Source organism: Coregonus lavaretus (genome assembly GCF_964263955.1).
Source record: "Coregonus lavaretus genome assembly, chromosome: 7".
In the NCBI taxonomy this organism is placed as follows: Eukaryota; Metazoa; Chordata; class Actinopteri; order Salmoniformes; family Salmonidae; genus Coregonus; species Coregonus lavaretus.
This window is the reverse complement of record NC_139994.1, coordinates 16,663,260-16,677,426: the sequence shown is the minus strand read 5'-3', so window position 1 is coordinate 16,677,426 and position 14,167 is coordinate 16,663,260. Positions and strand designations below refer to the sequence as shown.

General features: G+C 46.4%; 1 protein-coding gene across 1 annotated transcript in view; it reads right to left on the bottom strand.

Annotated features, from left to right (window-relative positions):
• Positions 1–10,655, bottom strand: part of LOC311132962 (PHD finger protein 14-like) — a 91,656-nt gene extending 81,001 nt beyond the window's left edge. Inside the window, exons 1-5 of the mRNA XM_084166356.1 lie at positions 10,585–10,655; positions 9,663–9,779; positions 8,310–8,636; positions 7,792–8,219; positions 7,052–7,199 (exon numbers count right to left, since the gene is read on the bottom strand). Of these exons, the coding sequence (XP_084022482.1) occupies positions 7,052–7,199; positions 7,792–8,219; positions 8,310–8,636; positions 9,663–9,779; position 10,585 (1,021 nt within the window). The 5' untranslated portion in view covers positions 10,586–10,655. The remainder of the gene's footprint in view (positions 1–7,051; positions 7,200–7,791; positions 8,220–8,309; positions 8,637–9,662; positions 9,780–10,584) is intronic.
• Between the last annotated feature and the right edge of the window lie 3,512 nt (positions 10,656–14,167).

The window sequence follows — 14,167 nt, the reverse complement described above, 5'->3', positions numbered from 1 at the left end:
CAAGTTCAATAGTCAATATTTTGAGAAATGTACATAACTGCAGTGTTCTCTTCCTACATGCAGTTCAATAGTGTTAATCAATTCAATAAACCATTAGGCTAGGTAAAAACAGGTTTGAAAATATAAGCTTTTTGTGATTTAACTCATGTGGTTTTACTCACATTTACTCTAATCTCTATCTCTAGTTGAATCTATTCATCTCACTCTGTGGCTGCCTGTCAAAATATTTATTCCCCCCCCCCCCCCCCCCCAAAAAAAAAGAGAAAAACTCCAGCATGTTCAAGATGGATGCTCTTAGATTAGTTCAATTCAATTTCTCCATGAATGGTAACACTTTTCATTCCAAGATTAAGTGGACCTATTCAAAAGCACTCATATAAGCAGAGCCGGTGTGCAAAATGGGGCATCACAGAGACAACACACACACACAGCTCAGATCTCACTGAATAACACATTTTCAAGACAGATGTGTGTATGTGTTTTCAGAAGGATGGTTTTCAGATCTTCCTTTAAATCAGCGGCACTGAATTAAAACTCCATACTAAGATGGAGGGCGATCTCTCAAAACATCACTTTAGTCTGCTCCTTTTTAAAAACAATGGAATCATTCCCATGGCCAGTAAACCATAGAATAAATCATTTACTTGTTATAAGGGGGAGAAAATCCACAAGGCTAAACCTGTTTTGAAAGGAAGACAGAGAGAGAGAGGGAGAGGTAATTCAATAATAAGTATAATTAAATGTTCTCATCTGACAATGGATTACAACACCATTTCTAAAATGAAAGCTAACTGTCAATAAGCAGCTTCACAATGCCTTGCTTTCCTCTATGGGTGCTGGGGTCCCATTCATTCATTCACCTGCACTTCTCCTCCTCTTGGATTGAATTCATCTGAAGACACTGGATATAACACAATATCAGCTTAATATTTTTTGGTTCGCTTAAAGGCCCACTCTGTGATATTTACTATGAATTTGAGAGTGGTTAGGCCAAATTTCTCCAGCCTCATTATAGAAAATCAAGTGGCAGGGCTGGCGTTTGGTTATTTGTAATATTAAGGCGTGGGCCTTTAAATGCATTTCAGGGGTTTCGGGAGCTGCCCTTGTAGCATTAATGTTTCTGCAGTTAGTTGAAACAGCATGAGGGAAAACATGGTTTTTAACCTTGAGCTGAGCTAGGCCCTTAACCCACATTTATGTGATAATTACCCTGGTGTATAACAGGATAATACGGAGGATATACAGAAGGATGAGGCCATAAGTCTGCTAAGCACTAAATTACCCTCATCTAAAACTGCTATCGCCTTACCAAGGCTGCCTTCAAATGGCACTACTAAGAGGACTGCGTGACAGAGGAACGACAAGAGCAGGTATTGACAAATGACTATGATTAGGCTACTAGGCTTATACTTCAAACAGTACAAAGGGTAGACTCTTTACAGTTCTGCGACAGACTAAACTATGTCATTTAAATGGACCACCGGTTGAATGTAATGCACAATATAGGGAATGAGGGGCCATTTCAGACGCAGTCATACACTGAAGCATACTTACAGTAAAGAAAGGATAGAAGGAAACGGTATATGATTAGTGCCTGTACGATATCTGTAGCTGATGTATAGTACAAAGGCCCCAAGGACACTGTCAGAGTGTCAGAGAGAGAGAACCTTCATCATCTACTGGGGCACCAGTCAACTGTCTTTCTGCAGTTATTACAGTACGACACAGTTACAGTCACAAATGGGCATTGTAGGGACTCTTAAAAACTCTAGCTGTGATTTCTAGGCCTGGGCTCAGTACACTCCACTCACCAGTGTTTAGCCCAAGGATGTAAAACACACTAAAAGTTTGTTTTAAATGAGAAAGAAAATTCTCATACTTTTTAATTAGTTTGAACTGCTAAATGTGATGTCCATTGCAGCGACAACAAAAAACATCCCTCCCAAACATATTTTTTTCTACTGAATATGCATTTAAACAAATAAGCCCAAACAGCGGAGCCTAAATGAATTAAGCACATTTGAGAAGATAATTAACTTTACGGTCCAGAACTCGTTAGGGAGTGAAATCAATAGTACAGGGGTTTAATTGGAATGAGTACGCGTCCCAAATGGCACCCTATTCCTTATTAGTGCATTACTTTTGCCCAGAGCCCTACGTAGGGAATAGGGTGCCATTTGGGACTCAGCCTAGGCCTATTAATGACAATGTCATTTTCTTTATTAGGGGAGAGCATTTTAACAGCCGTGCTGCTTTAAAATGACACTGGATACCATTACACTGCTGAAACGGTAAAACTGCAAGACAAAAAATTTAATAAATTATAAAGGGACATAAAAACAACAAACAAGTGACTGTCTTTGCTACTGAAAAGCTATAATTAGCATTTAGGCTTCAGTCCAGAACACATAAAGCAGATCGAGAGAGAGAAAGAGTGTCGGAGTTACTTTAATGGCGGCACAGTTAATGATGTCTGTCATCATTCAACACACACACAGAAACACACGCTAGCCCATGCTAATCAAAAGCAGCTAGTCTGCATAGTACAGGGCTGTGATAGAAATAGGCTCTGTCTGTACGAACAACTGGCTCTCTGGGCCTCTGCTCAGCGCTCACCAAGGCTTTTGATCTCTCTCCCTCTCTCTGCACTGGACTTCCTACATCTTCTCCTTTCATTTTTCATCCATCATTCCTTTCCTCTGGTCCGAGGAGGAGAGGAGAGGAGGAGAGTGTCTGTCTGAACGAGGGAATGTGCAGTCCTCCTCCGAAGAGAACAAAGAGTTCTGGAGTGAAGCAGAGAGACGAGACGAAGTGGTCGGACAACTCACCCGAGCTGCATATAATGACAGCTCATCTCCTCCTTACGATCCCTCCCTTCTTCTCTCTCTCTCTCTCTCTCTTTCCTGTTACCATCCCTTGTTCTCCCGCTTCACCCTCACGCTCTTGTTTTTTTTTAAAGAGCACTGTGCCTCTACAGCCCAGAGAAAGGAGGATGAAGGATAACCCAGCACCTTTTGACCCAAAGAAACCATGAGCTATACGTGAGCTAGTTGGAGCCAAAAAGGCTAACAGAACAATCCCATAGAATCTCAAGAGGAACAACTGAACAAGCTAGGTCACAGTTAGAAGTTAGTGACAGCAGCAGCAGCCTCTGCCTTGCTTTAGCGTACTCTCCTCCTCCCACTACAGTTGAAACTCCTGATGTGGCTAAACACCAGTTCACTTTCCTCTCTTCTCCTCAGGTTGGGTGGGGCACTGGGCACAGAATCTGTTTCCCATTTCATGCCAGCACCATCCCATGCATATGACAGGTTCTGCATTGCCGCATGGGTAGGTACGCACGTGTGTGTGTGTGTGGGGTGGGTGGGGTCACCTTTCCAAGCTGCTGCGCAGACAGCCGTGTGGGCCAACACTCTCCTGAACCAATCAACCCCCCTCTCCCTCAGGGCGCCTGGCACCGTGGCGCAGCTGGCACTCAAGGGTGGCAGGCGGCTGGCGAGGGAGGGCCTTGTGTGCGTGTCTAAGAAGTGGCTGGCGAGGGAGGGGCAGTGTTCAGTATGGAACAGATGTCTGTTCAGTCGGGGGCGGCCACGACACTCCTACCTGCCTGCACTCCTACCTGCCACGGGAGGGGAAAATGCCATGCTGAGGCAAATGAAGGAGAAAGAGAGAGTTCCTCCCTGTCACTATCTTGCTCTTCTACAGTCCTCCAACTTGTATGCATGTCTTTCTGTGCATTTTCTACAGTCCTCCAACTTGTATGCATGTCTTACTGTGCATTTTCTACAGTCCTCCAACTTGTATGCATGTCTTACTGTGCATTTTCTACAGTCCTCCAACTTGTATGCATGTCTTACTGTGCATTTTCTACAGTCCTCCAACTTGTATGCATGTCTTACTGTGCATTTTCTACAGTCCTCCCGAGTGGCGCAGTGGTCTAAGGCACTGCATCGCAGTGTTAACTGTGCCACCAGAGATCCTGGTTCGAATCCAGGCTCTGTCGCAGCCGGCCGCGACCGGGAGACCCATGGGGCGGCGCACAATTGGCCCAGCGTCGTCCAGGGTAGGGGAGGGAATGGCCGGCAGGGATGTAGCTCAGTTGATAGAGCATGGCGTTTGCAACGCCAGGGTTGTGGGTTTGATTCCCACGGGGGGCCAGTATAAAAAAAAAATAAAAAATAAAAAAATAAAAAAAAGATATATTCGCTAACTGTAAGTCGCTCTGGATAAGAGCGTCTGCTAAATGACTAAAATGTAAAATGTAAATGTTGTATGCATGTCTTACTGTGCATTTTCTACAGTCCTCCAACTTGTATGCATGTCTTACTGTGCATTTTCTACAGTCCTCCAACTTGTATGCATGTCTTACTGTGCATTTTCTACAGTCCTCCCACTCCCTCTTTCCATCCCCTTCCACTCGTTCACTCTCTACGTCTCTCCATCTCTCTCCTTCCTCTCTTGCATTTGTGTAGTCTCCCCCTCCCCTCTCTCCCCCTTACAAAATGCGCATCCTCTCTCTCACTTCGTTGTAATAGAAAGAAAATGAAAGATTGTAATACAAGCCCCTTCCGACTCAATTCATTTTGTAATAGCCAGAGAAAGTCTGGTTGGTAAATGAAATGCATTCTTTCCCAACTGTAATTGAGCAAGACATTAGGAATAAATGGACAGAATAAATATAGGGAGGACACAAATAATTGGATGCTGCATGTTACTACGAGAAAAACATTTGTAGCTTGGGCCTTTTCTTATGGAGCACAAATTGTTCTGTGGCCCTGTAATAAAGTAGAACAGGAATATGCATTGTTTGACCAGGCACCTTTAATACATTACTACAATACAGACAATAGGCATGAAGATTAATACTTGAGCTGTTGATCAATGATATCAACAAAGCAACTTCATCAAAAGCCAAACTAGTTGGTTTATTTTAAACCTATGAAGTAGCAGGTACAGTAAATGACTAGAAACATTTTACAAGACCAGATAGCCTGAGAAAAGTCACTTATTCCACCTTGTAAAACAACACAACCTATGAACTGGCCTCAAAGTGCCCCTTCTGCATGTTCTGTTCGGGTCTCTCCAGTCCCTGACTCCACACCACTCAGCATGGTCCCCTCTGTTTTGCTCTGGTCTCTCCAGTCCCTAACTCCACACCACTCAGCATGGTCCCCTCTGTTTTGCTCTGGTCTCTCCAGTCCCTGACTCCACACCACTCAGCATGGTCCCCTCTGTTCTGTTCTGGTCTCTCCAGTCCCTGACTCCACACCACTCAGCATGGTCCCCTCTGTTTTGCTCTGGTCTCTCCAGTCCCTGACTCCACACCACTCAGCATGGTCCCCTCTGTTCTGCTCTGGTCTCTCCAGTCCCTGACTCCACACCACTCAGCATGGTCCCCTCTGTTTTGCTCTGGTCTCTCCAGTCCCTGACTCCACACCACTCAGCATGGTCCCCTCTGTTCTGCTCTGGTCTCTCCAGTCCCTGACTCCACACCACTCAGCATGGTCCCCTCTGTTCTGCTCTGGTCTCTCCAGTCCCTGACTCCACACCACTCAGCATGGTCCCCTCTGTTCTGCTCTGGTCTCTCCAGTCCCTGACTCCACACCACTCAGCATGGTCCCCTCTGTTCTGCTCTGGTCTCTCCAGTCCCTGACTCCACACCACTCAGCATGGTCCCCTCTGTTCTGCTCTGGTCTCTCCAGTCCCTGACTCCACACCACTCAGCATGGTCCCCTCTGTTCTGCTCTGGTCTCTCCAGTCCCTGACTCCACACCACTCAGCATGGTCCCCTCTGTTCTGCTCTGGTCTCTCCAGTCCCTGACTCCACACCACTCAGCATGGTCCCCTCTGTTCTGCTCTGCCTCTTCTCATGGAGATTAGACAGGTCTCAGAGGAACACAATATTAACACAGGGAGGGAGAGATAAGTATGTGTGTGAGTGTGTGAGTGCTAGAGATAGAGATAGAGAGAGGGAAGGAGATAAACGTAGCACCAGCTCCTAGTGTCCTACAGTATTTATGCTCATACACCATTGGTGATTAGGCCTGTGCTCCTCTCCCAGGATTCATGAGTGGTGTGTGTGCATACTGTGTCTCCCTAAGAACGTGTGGGTGTTGCTCGAAGGACTGACTTGCAACACTGCACTTGAAAGACCCTGGCTGTTTCAAGGTTACCCTCTGATTTAGTGCTGCCAATGGCCATGGTGTGTGCGTGCATGCGCACGTACATTCTGTTTCTAGGTGCTTTAAATCAGTCAAACATTGTAAATAAATAAATAAAGTGGTCGTAATTGAAAATTATCGCTGTCACATTGATCAGTGGTGTGCATGGGCGGCGTTACCACGCCTGTCCAGAGGAGAAGGCCACATCTAAGAGACCATTTAAGGAGCCATTGATTTTGTCTCCAACCAGTCAGAGGGAGACATAATGAGCTAATAATGCTAGATGATGAGGAAGAGGGTTAGTCTGTTAGTTCCCAGGGCAGTATGGGGAGAATGCACTTCTGGTTTGCTGGTTTCCCTGTTTATGTTAAGGTGTTGGGTGGACGGTGAAGGGGTGATTATTTTGTGTTTGTTTCTGGTATATGGAACTTGCAACCAAAACTTCTGAAACCCCAGCCTAGCACCCAAACACTGCCTCATTTTTAAATCTCTTCCTTGACAAAATTAGCTTTTCTTCTGACCCAAACCTGAACAGCTAGCAAGGTAGTCCTAGCCTTTCTAAATGTTTCTGACCTGTGCTTACCATAAAATAAGAAAAGGCTACCTCCAGGCAAAAACCTGACCTAACGTAAAATCAACATCTGATTTTAGTTGCTATTTAGTTATGTGTCCACAAACATGTATTTTACTTGAAATAAACCAACCCTTAAAATCCTGTCGTTGATTTGTGGTTGAAATCTGGTTGAAATGAGCTTACTTTGAACACTTTTAGCATTTTCAAGTATGTTGAAAAGATACAACAGATGACGTTGAAGCAACCTTGGTTCAAAGTATTTTTGCCTGGTGGGTCTGTTATATACAGTAACCTTTATCTCTCTGGTGCTGCTTACCTTCGTGTACGGTCACGCCACAGTTGTCACACTGGATGATCTCGTCAGCATCCTCGCTGTTGTCTCCCAGACACACACAGCAGATCAGGATGTGTTCCATCCTCTGGGCCGCCGTGCTCCAGGTCTGGGCACGCTCCAGCAAGGCATCCTGGGTAGACAGGAAGTGGGAGACACAGTAAAGGTACAGTAAAACCATTATAAATGCACCCTTATACACTATATTGTGTTGGGCTGTTTTTAACTAGGTTAAATGTCTATATCTCAAAAAGGTATTTTTATCTCCGTGTTTGAATGTTATCCACGGTTACGTGTGATTCTAATATGCTTGTATGCACCGGACCCAAAAAATTAAGTTCCCAGCCTCTACAAACAAAGGTCCTCCAAGTCGTAAGTCTAAAGCCTCTCACAATCCCCCCTCTCCTTTGACCACAGATCGTTATTGATAGATAGCAGTAGGCTAAATCCCATTCACACTGATGGACTCCAAGCTAAGTCGATTAGCCTAACATAGAGCTGTAGCTCTCTAGCAGTCTCTGTGGTTCTCTCACTCTGATACCATCCAATCTCCTCATAGGATTACATGATAACTCTGTGGCGCATAGTAACATAGTGCTGGGCTGGCTAACAAACTGGATCCAATGAAGGGATCAGAGAGTTATGGCTACATGATATGCCTAAATGCTGAGGGCCTTCGGCAGTTTGCTAACAACAAAGAGTTACAAGGACAAAGTTGTTTTTACCTCATTGCTCTTTCCCTGTGACATACTGTCATTGGTCAGCTCTTCGTCAAACACACTGCTGTTCTTCACTTTCCTCTTGGGTTTCTTCACCTCTTTATCACTGTCGCTACTGCTCCCTTCTTCATTCTCATCTTCATCACCACCATCGTCATCCTCGTTGTCATCATCATCGCTACCGCTCCCGCCGTCGTCATCCTCCTCCTCCTCCTCTCCCTCGCTCCCTCCTTTCTGGGCAGCCGCCGTCTTGGCCTTCTTCTTGCCGGCGGCGGGCCTCCAGTCGTTGTCGTCTTCGCTGTCGTAGTCGTCCATCTCGTTGAGCTCTTCCATGGTGGTGAAGTCCAGCATGGGTCGGTTACGACGCAGGTTCCACTTCTTGGGCTCTTGTGTGGCGGCCGTTGTTGAGCCTCCGTCCTGTGCATTACCACTACCTGGATCAAATTTCAAAGGCTTTTATTGGTCACGTTTATAAAAACATAATTTTAAAACATTAATATAAAAAACATTTATAAAAAGCCTACCTGTCCCACTCCCGCTTCCTCCACTCCCAGCCTCTGTGTCCGAGGCCTTCTCTTCTCTCCTCCGTTGGCCCCTTGGCGCCCCTGAAGGAGCAGGGTCTTTAGTGGTGGTGGTGCTAATGTCAGAGGACGGCTGCTGTTCCTTGGTCTTCTCCTCTTCCTCGGTGGGGGTGTCGTCACCTGTCAGCTCCTTGGTCTGTTCTTCATCGATGCCGTCCGTTGCAGAGCCGATGTTGTCCGAGTCACTGTCATTGTCAGAGTCCTCAGCAGCGCTCTCCTCCTTGGACCCCTCTGCCTCCTCATCACTCCCAATGGCACTACCCTCTGACCCTAGAACAGGGGAGAGGAGGACAGAGCGCATGTTCAACATGGAGTATGAATGAAAGCATGTCTGCTGTCATAATCTCTCTTTTTATGTAATTTTTTTTGTATTCAGACACCTTAAATAAAGATTAACATGACTTGAAGTTCTGATCAAATCATGTTGATAAGTGATAACAGCAAAGTTGAAATCAGTTCTCTAACGTTATATCATGTAGCCTAATCTGCAATGCAGATTTACAATCGGATTAACAAAAGCTGTTGGATTTCAAGGCCTCAGTTGACAGGTCCAGCATCCAACACCACAGAGCCCAGGAGGCTCACAGGACTGTAGAATCTCATTATCAGCTGCTGGCCACAGAGTGTGTGTGTATGTGTGTGGTGTTTCAGATAGGGTGGATGGAGACCTCAGGGCCGACAGAGCGATAAATCCAGCCCAGGCAGACAGTGGCAGGCCGAGATCGCCTCAACAGCCACAGCCTGTCTCTAGATCACGCAGGGAGTCAGTGCGAAACACACCGCTCTACAAGGTCACTACCAGACACAGACAAGCAGGGTGATGAGGTCTTCATCTAAACCTCGGGATGCCTGCACCTGATAGTGGGGCGGCACTGGCAGACACACTGTACAGAGAGTCTTGGTGGAGAAAGTATGCTAAAAACTGTTGAAAATATCACAGCTGCACATTGAAGTGTCATTCAAGTATGAAAGATGTATGCACTCACTAACTGTAAGTCGCTCTGGATAAGAGCGTCTGCTAAAATGACTAAAATGTAAAAAATTCAAAGCTATTCAAGCCACAGCTAAATAGAGCCTAGTCTGCAATAGAAACCACTGCCTTGCTTTTGGGGACATTTCAAGTTGGTTTGAAGATAGGCCTAATTCTGAGTTCCATCTTTCTACTCTCCAGTTCTATCTGAGCTGACAGATGAAGATGCGAATCGCAACATAACAGGAAAGAACTGCATATGTGGTGGAAGAAAATGTGTAATTTAAAGGAGTGGATGGAAGAGGACCCTCACTGCTGTTGGTTACCTGAGGCATCTGCGTCTCCCACTTCGAAATCGCTGTCATCTGAGCTGTCATAATCTAAAGCGTCCAGCAGAGAGGCAGCCAGAGGCTTCACCTGCCTGTGCTTCGACCCACGGTCCACTGGGGAGAGGAGAGGAGAGGAGGAGTAGAGCAGAGAGGAGATTCAGTGCCATGGAAGAAAAGCATTTAATGTACTGAACGTTGCAAATATAAATTCAAATCATGATTACAAATAGCTCACAACAAACAAAAACCAAAATGAATTTCATGTTGCTGCTCATTTTCATCAGCCATTGGCTGCATTGCTTTGTTGTTATTTTGGACTGATCAAAATACATTTTGCAGTATTTCATAATGGTCTGGGGATTAGACAATATAGCATGGGCAAGCATCGGTGGTGTTGATAATCATAGCAACGCACATCTCGGTCTGAGGTAGTTGAGACAAGAATGCATGTTGTTATGCAGGGAATGTAAAACACAGCTAGCTAGTCCTGCAGGGATATGTCTAGCTAAGCTAGCTAGTTGGCTAGCTAGCTTTCTCCATTCAACTATTAAGGAGACAATGCTAGCTAGCTAACTAGCTGGCTAATTATCTAGCTAGCCTGTTAGCTACTAGCTAGATTACAGAACACATGTTTTGACAGATAATGCAAAAACATAGCTACAACTGTTACAATGTAGCTAGCTAGCTAATTGGATAACGTTATTGATTATGAGCTGGCTAGTTAGCTACGTTAGCGAGATAAACAGCCGTCAACTGTCAGGCTAGCTAGCCGGCTAATTAGCTATCTAGCTAGCAATGACTCGAACCGCTAGTATGTTCATTCCATTCTCTTCGGAAAATAATGTTTATTTTTTCTTTGCTGCATAAAGCATGGTACTTTCTTCTGTCAAATGTGCATTATATTGAAAATAACACTCACTTTATCCGTTTTCTCGTTTTTACTTGATTGAACAATGGCACAAAGAACACCTCCTCAAAACATGTTATGCGTCACACGTTTGCCACAAGAAGTGGTGACGTTCAGCACAAAGTGATGTTGTAACCATGGTAATCGTGGAATCGTCTTTGATGATGAAGAAGGTACATGTAAATTCTCGAGGATGGAGTATGATGAGATAACACAAATAAGAGGTTTTTTTAAATGGCATTTGACACAGATACGGACATAAGATTATTTACATTTACATTTAAGTCATTTAGCAGACGCTCTTATCCAGAGCGACTTACAAATTAGTGCATTCAATTTAGGATAGCCAGTGGGACAACCACATCTTGATCACAGTAGGTACACTTCTTCAAACAAGCAGCTGTGAGCAAAGTCAGTGCAATCAGGGACAACTACATCTCAATCACAACCCTCAATAGTCAATAAATAATATGTATAACATTGTAGGCAGTATTTTCTTTGATAGGATGAAATATACCTCAGAATCCCAGTGATGTTATGGTAAACCAAAGTGATGAGTCCTGTCAATATTTCACATTGGCACTAGAATTCTGTCTGACACATCTACAGATGTAGGATCTTAATTTGATCCAGTTTGCTACAGCAGGAAAATCATCCTGCCGCAACAGGACATGTTATTTATTATGTGGATTATTTTTAATGGACATTTTTAAACCTCAAATACACTACAAGCTTAAGTTATCCTGCAACAGGGTGATCAAATTAAGATCCTACATCTGTAGAGATGGAATTATTTGGTCAAAACCAGATCTGATAGCACAAAAACACCAACAAATCTGGGTTGAGCAGAATGTTGTGGGAAAAAATATTTAAACTCTCATGTCCCCTCATCTTCATTATCCTTATGAACTGACATTCATATGAACTTCTGAATTATTATTTTCTGAGTTGATATGAGTAGGTAGAGAAACACCTCTCTGAGAAAGACTTCCTGAAGGTACCAGATGATTTTCCTTTTTTTGATTTACCCTATATGACTGTGCTGGTGGTGGTGAGTTATATGCAGATTATGATGGATTTGATATTCACTTTAATTGTCTCAATCCACTCAAAGAGCAGGTCCTGCGAGTTCTGAAGATACCATGGTTACTGGCCTTCCTTGCTTACACAACCTGTCCCCACCACAGGGAGATGTGGGAGTCAATAGGGACAGCTGGTGATTGCCTTATCTCTCACTCTTTCATTCTCTCCACCTGAGTGTCTCTCTTATTGTCAACTGATGAGGGATATTGAATGATAAATCACTTGAGATGTAGGCCTATGTCACGGTTTTGGCCGAGGCTGCCTCTCTTCCTTGCTCGGGCAGGCTTCGGCGGTCGTCGTCCCCGGAGTACTAGCTGCCACCGTTGTATGTTTCGATGTTCGTTTGGTTTTGTCTTTATGTTGTACACCTGTTATCGTTTAGCGTTCATTAGTGTGTCCTATAAGTTCTCGTTTTGTTTGTCATGTGGCATGTGTGATTTCGCTTACTGTCTCTTTGACTGTGTTTCGTTCCTCCTCTGTTTTGGAGAAGTTTTCGCACTTGTTGTGCGCATAATTATTTTGTGTGTGGTTTACGCCTGTGTGCGTAATCGCTGGCCTCTTGGCTCCTTTTGGATCATTTTGGAGTGTTTGTTCACTAAAGTCTGTTGGACTGAGCTTCTGCGTCCTGCGCTTGATTTCCTGCACCACATCTACACACAGCACCTTCTGACAGAATCACACAACATCATGGAATCAGCAGGAGCCGCAGCCTCACCTGAGTCACTGGAGGAGCGCGTCCGCGAGCAGAACGACCAGATCCTTCGGATCGGGACCGCCCTTCAGGACGTGATAAACACCCTGCAACGATGGGAGAACAGAGGGGCACCCGCAGCTCCACCTACCTTGCCCTCACCATCGGCCAGTCCGCCCATTCAAGCTCCGGAACCCGGGGGGATTCGGCTCTCGCTCCCGAGGGCGTATGAGGGCAACGCTGCCGGATGTCAGGGGTTCCTCCTGCAGGTGGAACTATACCTGGCCACCGTGCACCCGGCGCCCTCGGGGCACGAGAGCGTCTCCGCCCTCATCTCCTGTCTCACCGGCAAAGCGTTGGAATGGCCAACGCCGAGTGGAGGAGGATAGACACCTCCACGATCACATACTCGGAGTTCTCCCGCCGCTTCAGGGCCGTGTTTGACCATCCACCTGAGGGGAAAGCGGCGGGGGAGCGTCTATTCTCCCTCCGGCAGGGGAGGAGGAGCGCCCAGGAGTTTGCGTTGGAATTCCGAACTCTAGCGGCGGATGCAGGGTGGAATGAGCGGGCCCTCATAGATCACTACCGTTGTAGTCTACGGGAGGACGTCCGTCGTGAGCTGGCCTGCAGGGATACCAGCCTCACGTTCGACCAGTTGGTGGACATGTCCATCCGGCTGGACACCCTGCTGGCCACCCGCGGACGTCCCGAGTGGGGTTCGTCCATTCCACCCTCCAGCACCTCCGAGCCGAGCCCGATGGAGCTCGGGGGTGCTGGCGCTAGAGAGAGGAGGGGTCGGAGCACGAGGGGGGCCGTCCCTTGCACCAACTGTGGTCGTGGAGGACACACCGCGGCCAGGTGCTGGGGAGGGTCTCCTAGGGGAGAAGACGGCAGGCCCCGCACTGGGGAGTCCTTCCAGGTGAGTAGGCGTCCCACTTACCCAGAGCTCTCTGTTGTGCACTTCTGTATACCTGTGCGATTTCCACAGGTTGCACCTCATTCCCAGCATAAGGCGCTGGTAGATTCAGGCGCGGCTGGGAATTTTGTTGATCGTAAATTTTGTGTAGAATTAGGGATTCCCCTTCTTCCGGTTGACGTCCCATTCCCCGTGCATGCCCTAGATAGCCGTCCGTTGGGATCGGGGTTAATCAGGGAGGTCACAGCGCCACTTAGGATGTGTACGCAGGGGGGTCATGAGGAGACGATCCAGCTAAATCTGATCGACTCTCCTGCGTATCCGGTGGTGCTGGGAATTCCCTGGTTGAGTACCCATAATCCTTCCATTTCATGGCAAGAGAGGGCTCTTATGGAGTGGTCTGCCCAGTGTGTGGGGCGATGTCTAGGTGTTTCCGTGGGGGCGACCTCGGTGGAGAGTCCAAACCAGGTGCCCGCACTGCACATTCCCCCTGAGTATGAGGATTTGGCGATCGTGTTCAGTAAATCGAGGGCGACGCAGTTGCCTCCTCATAGGCAGGGAGATTGTGCGATAGACCTCCAGGCAGGAGCAGCACTCCCACGGAGCCATGTGTATCCTCTGTCTCAGGAGGAGAAGAGAGCTATGGAGACTTACATAGACGAATCTCTGAGACAAGGATACATACGGCCATCCACTTCCCCTGCGTCCTCGAGCTTCTTTTTTGTGAAGAAAAAGGATGGAGGATTACGCCCGTGCATTGATTACCGTAGTCTCAATCAGATCACGGTGAAATACAGTTATCCACTCCCTCTGATTGCGACTATGACGGAATCATTGCACGGGGCGCGTTTCTTCACAAAACTAGATCTCAGGAGCGCATACAACTTGGTGTGCATTATAGGGGG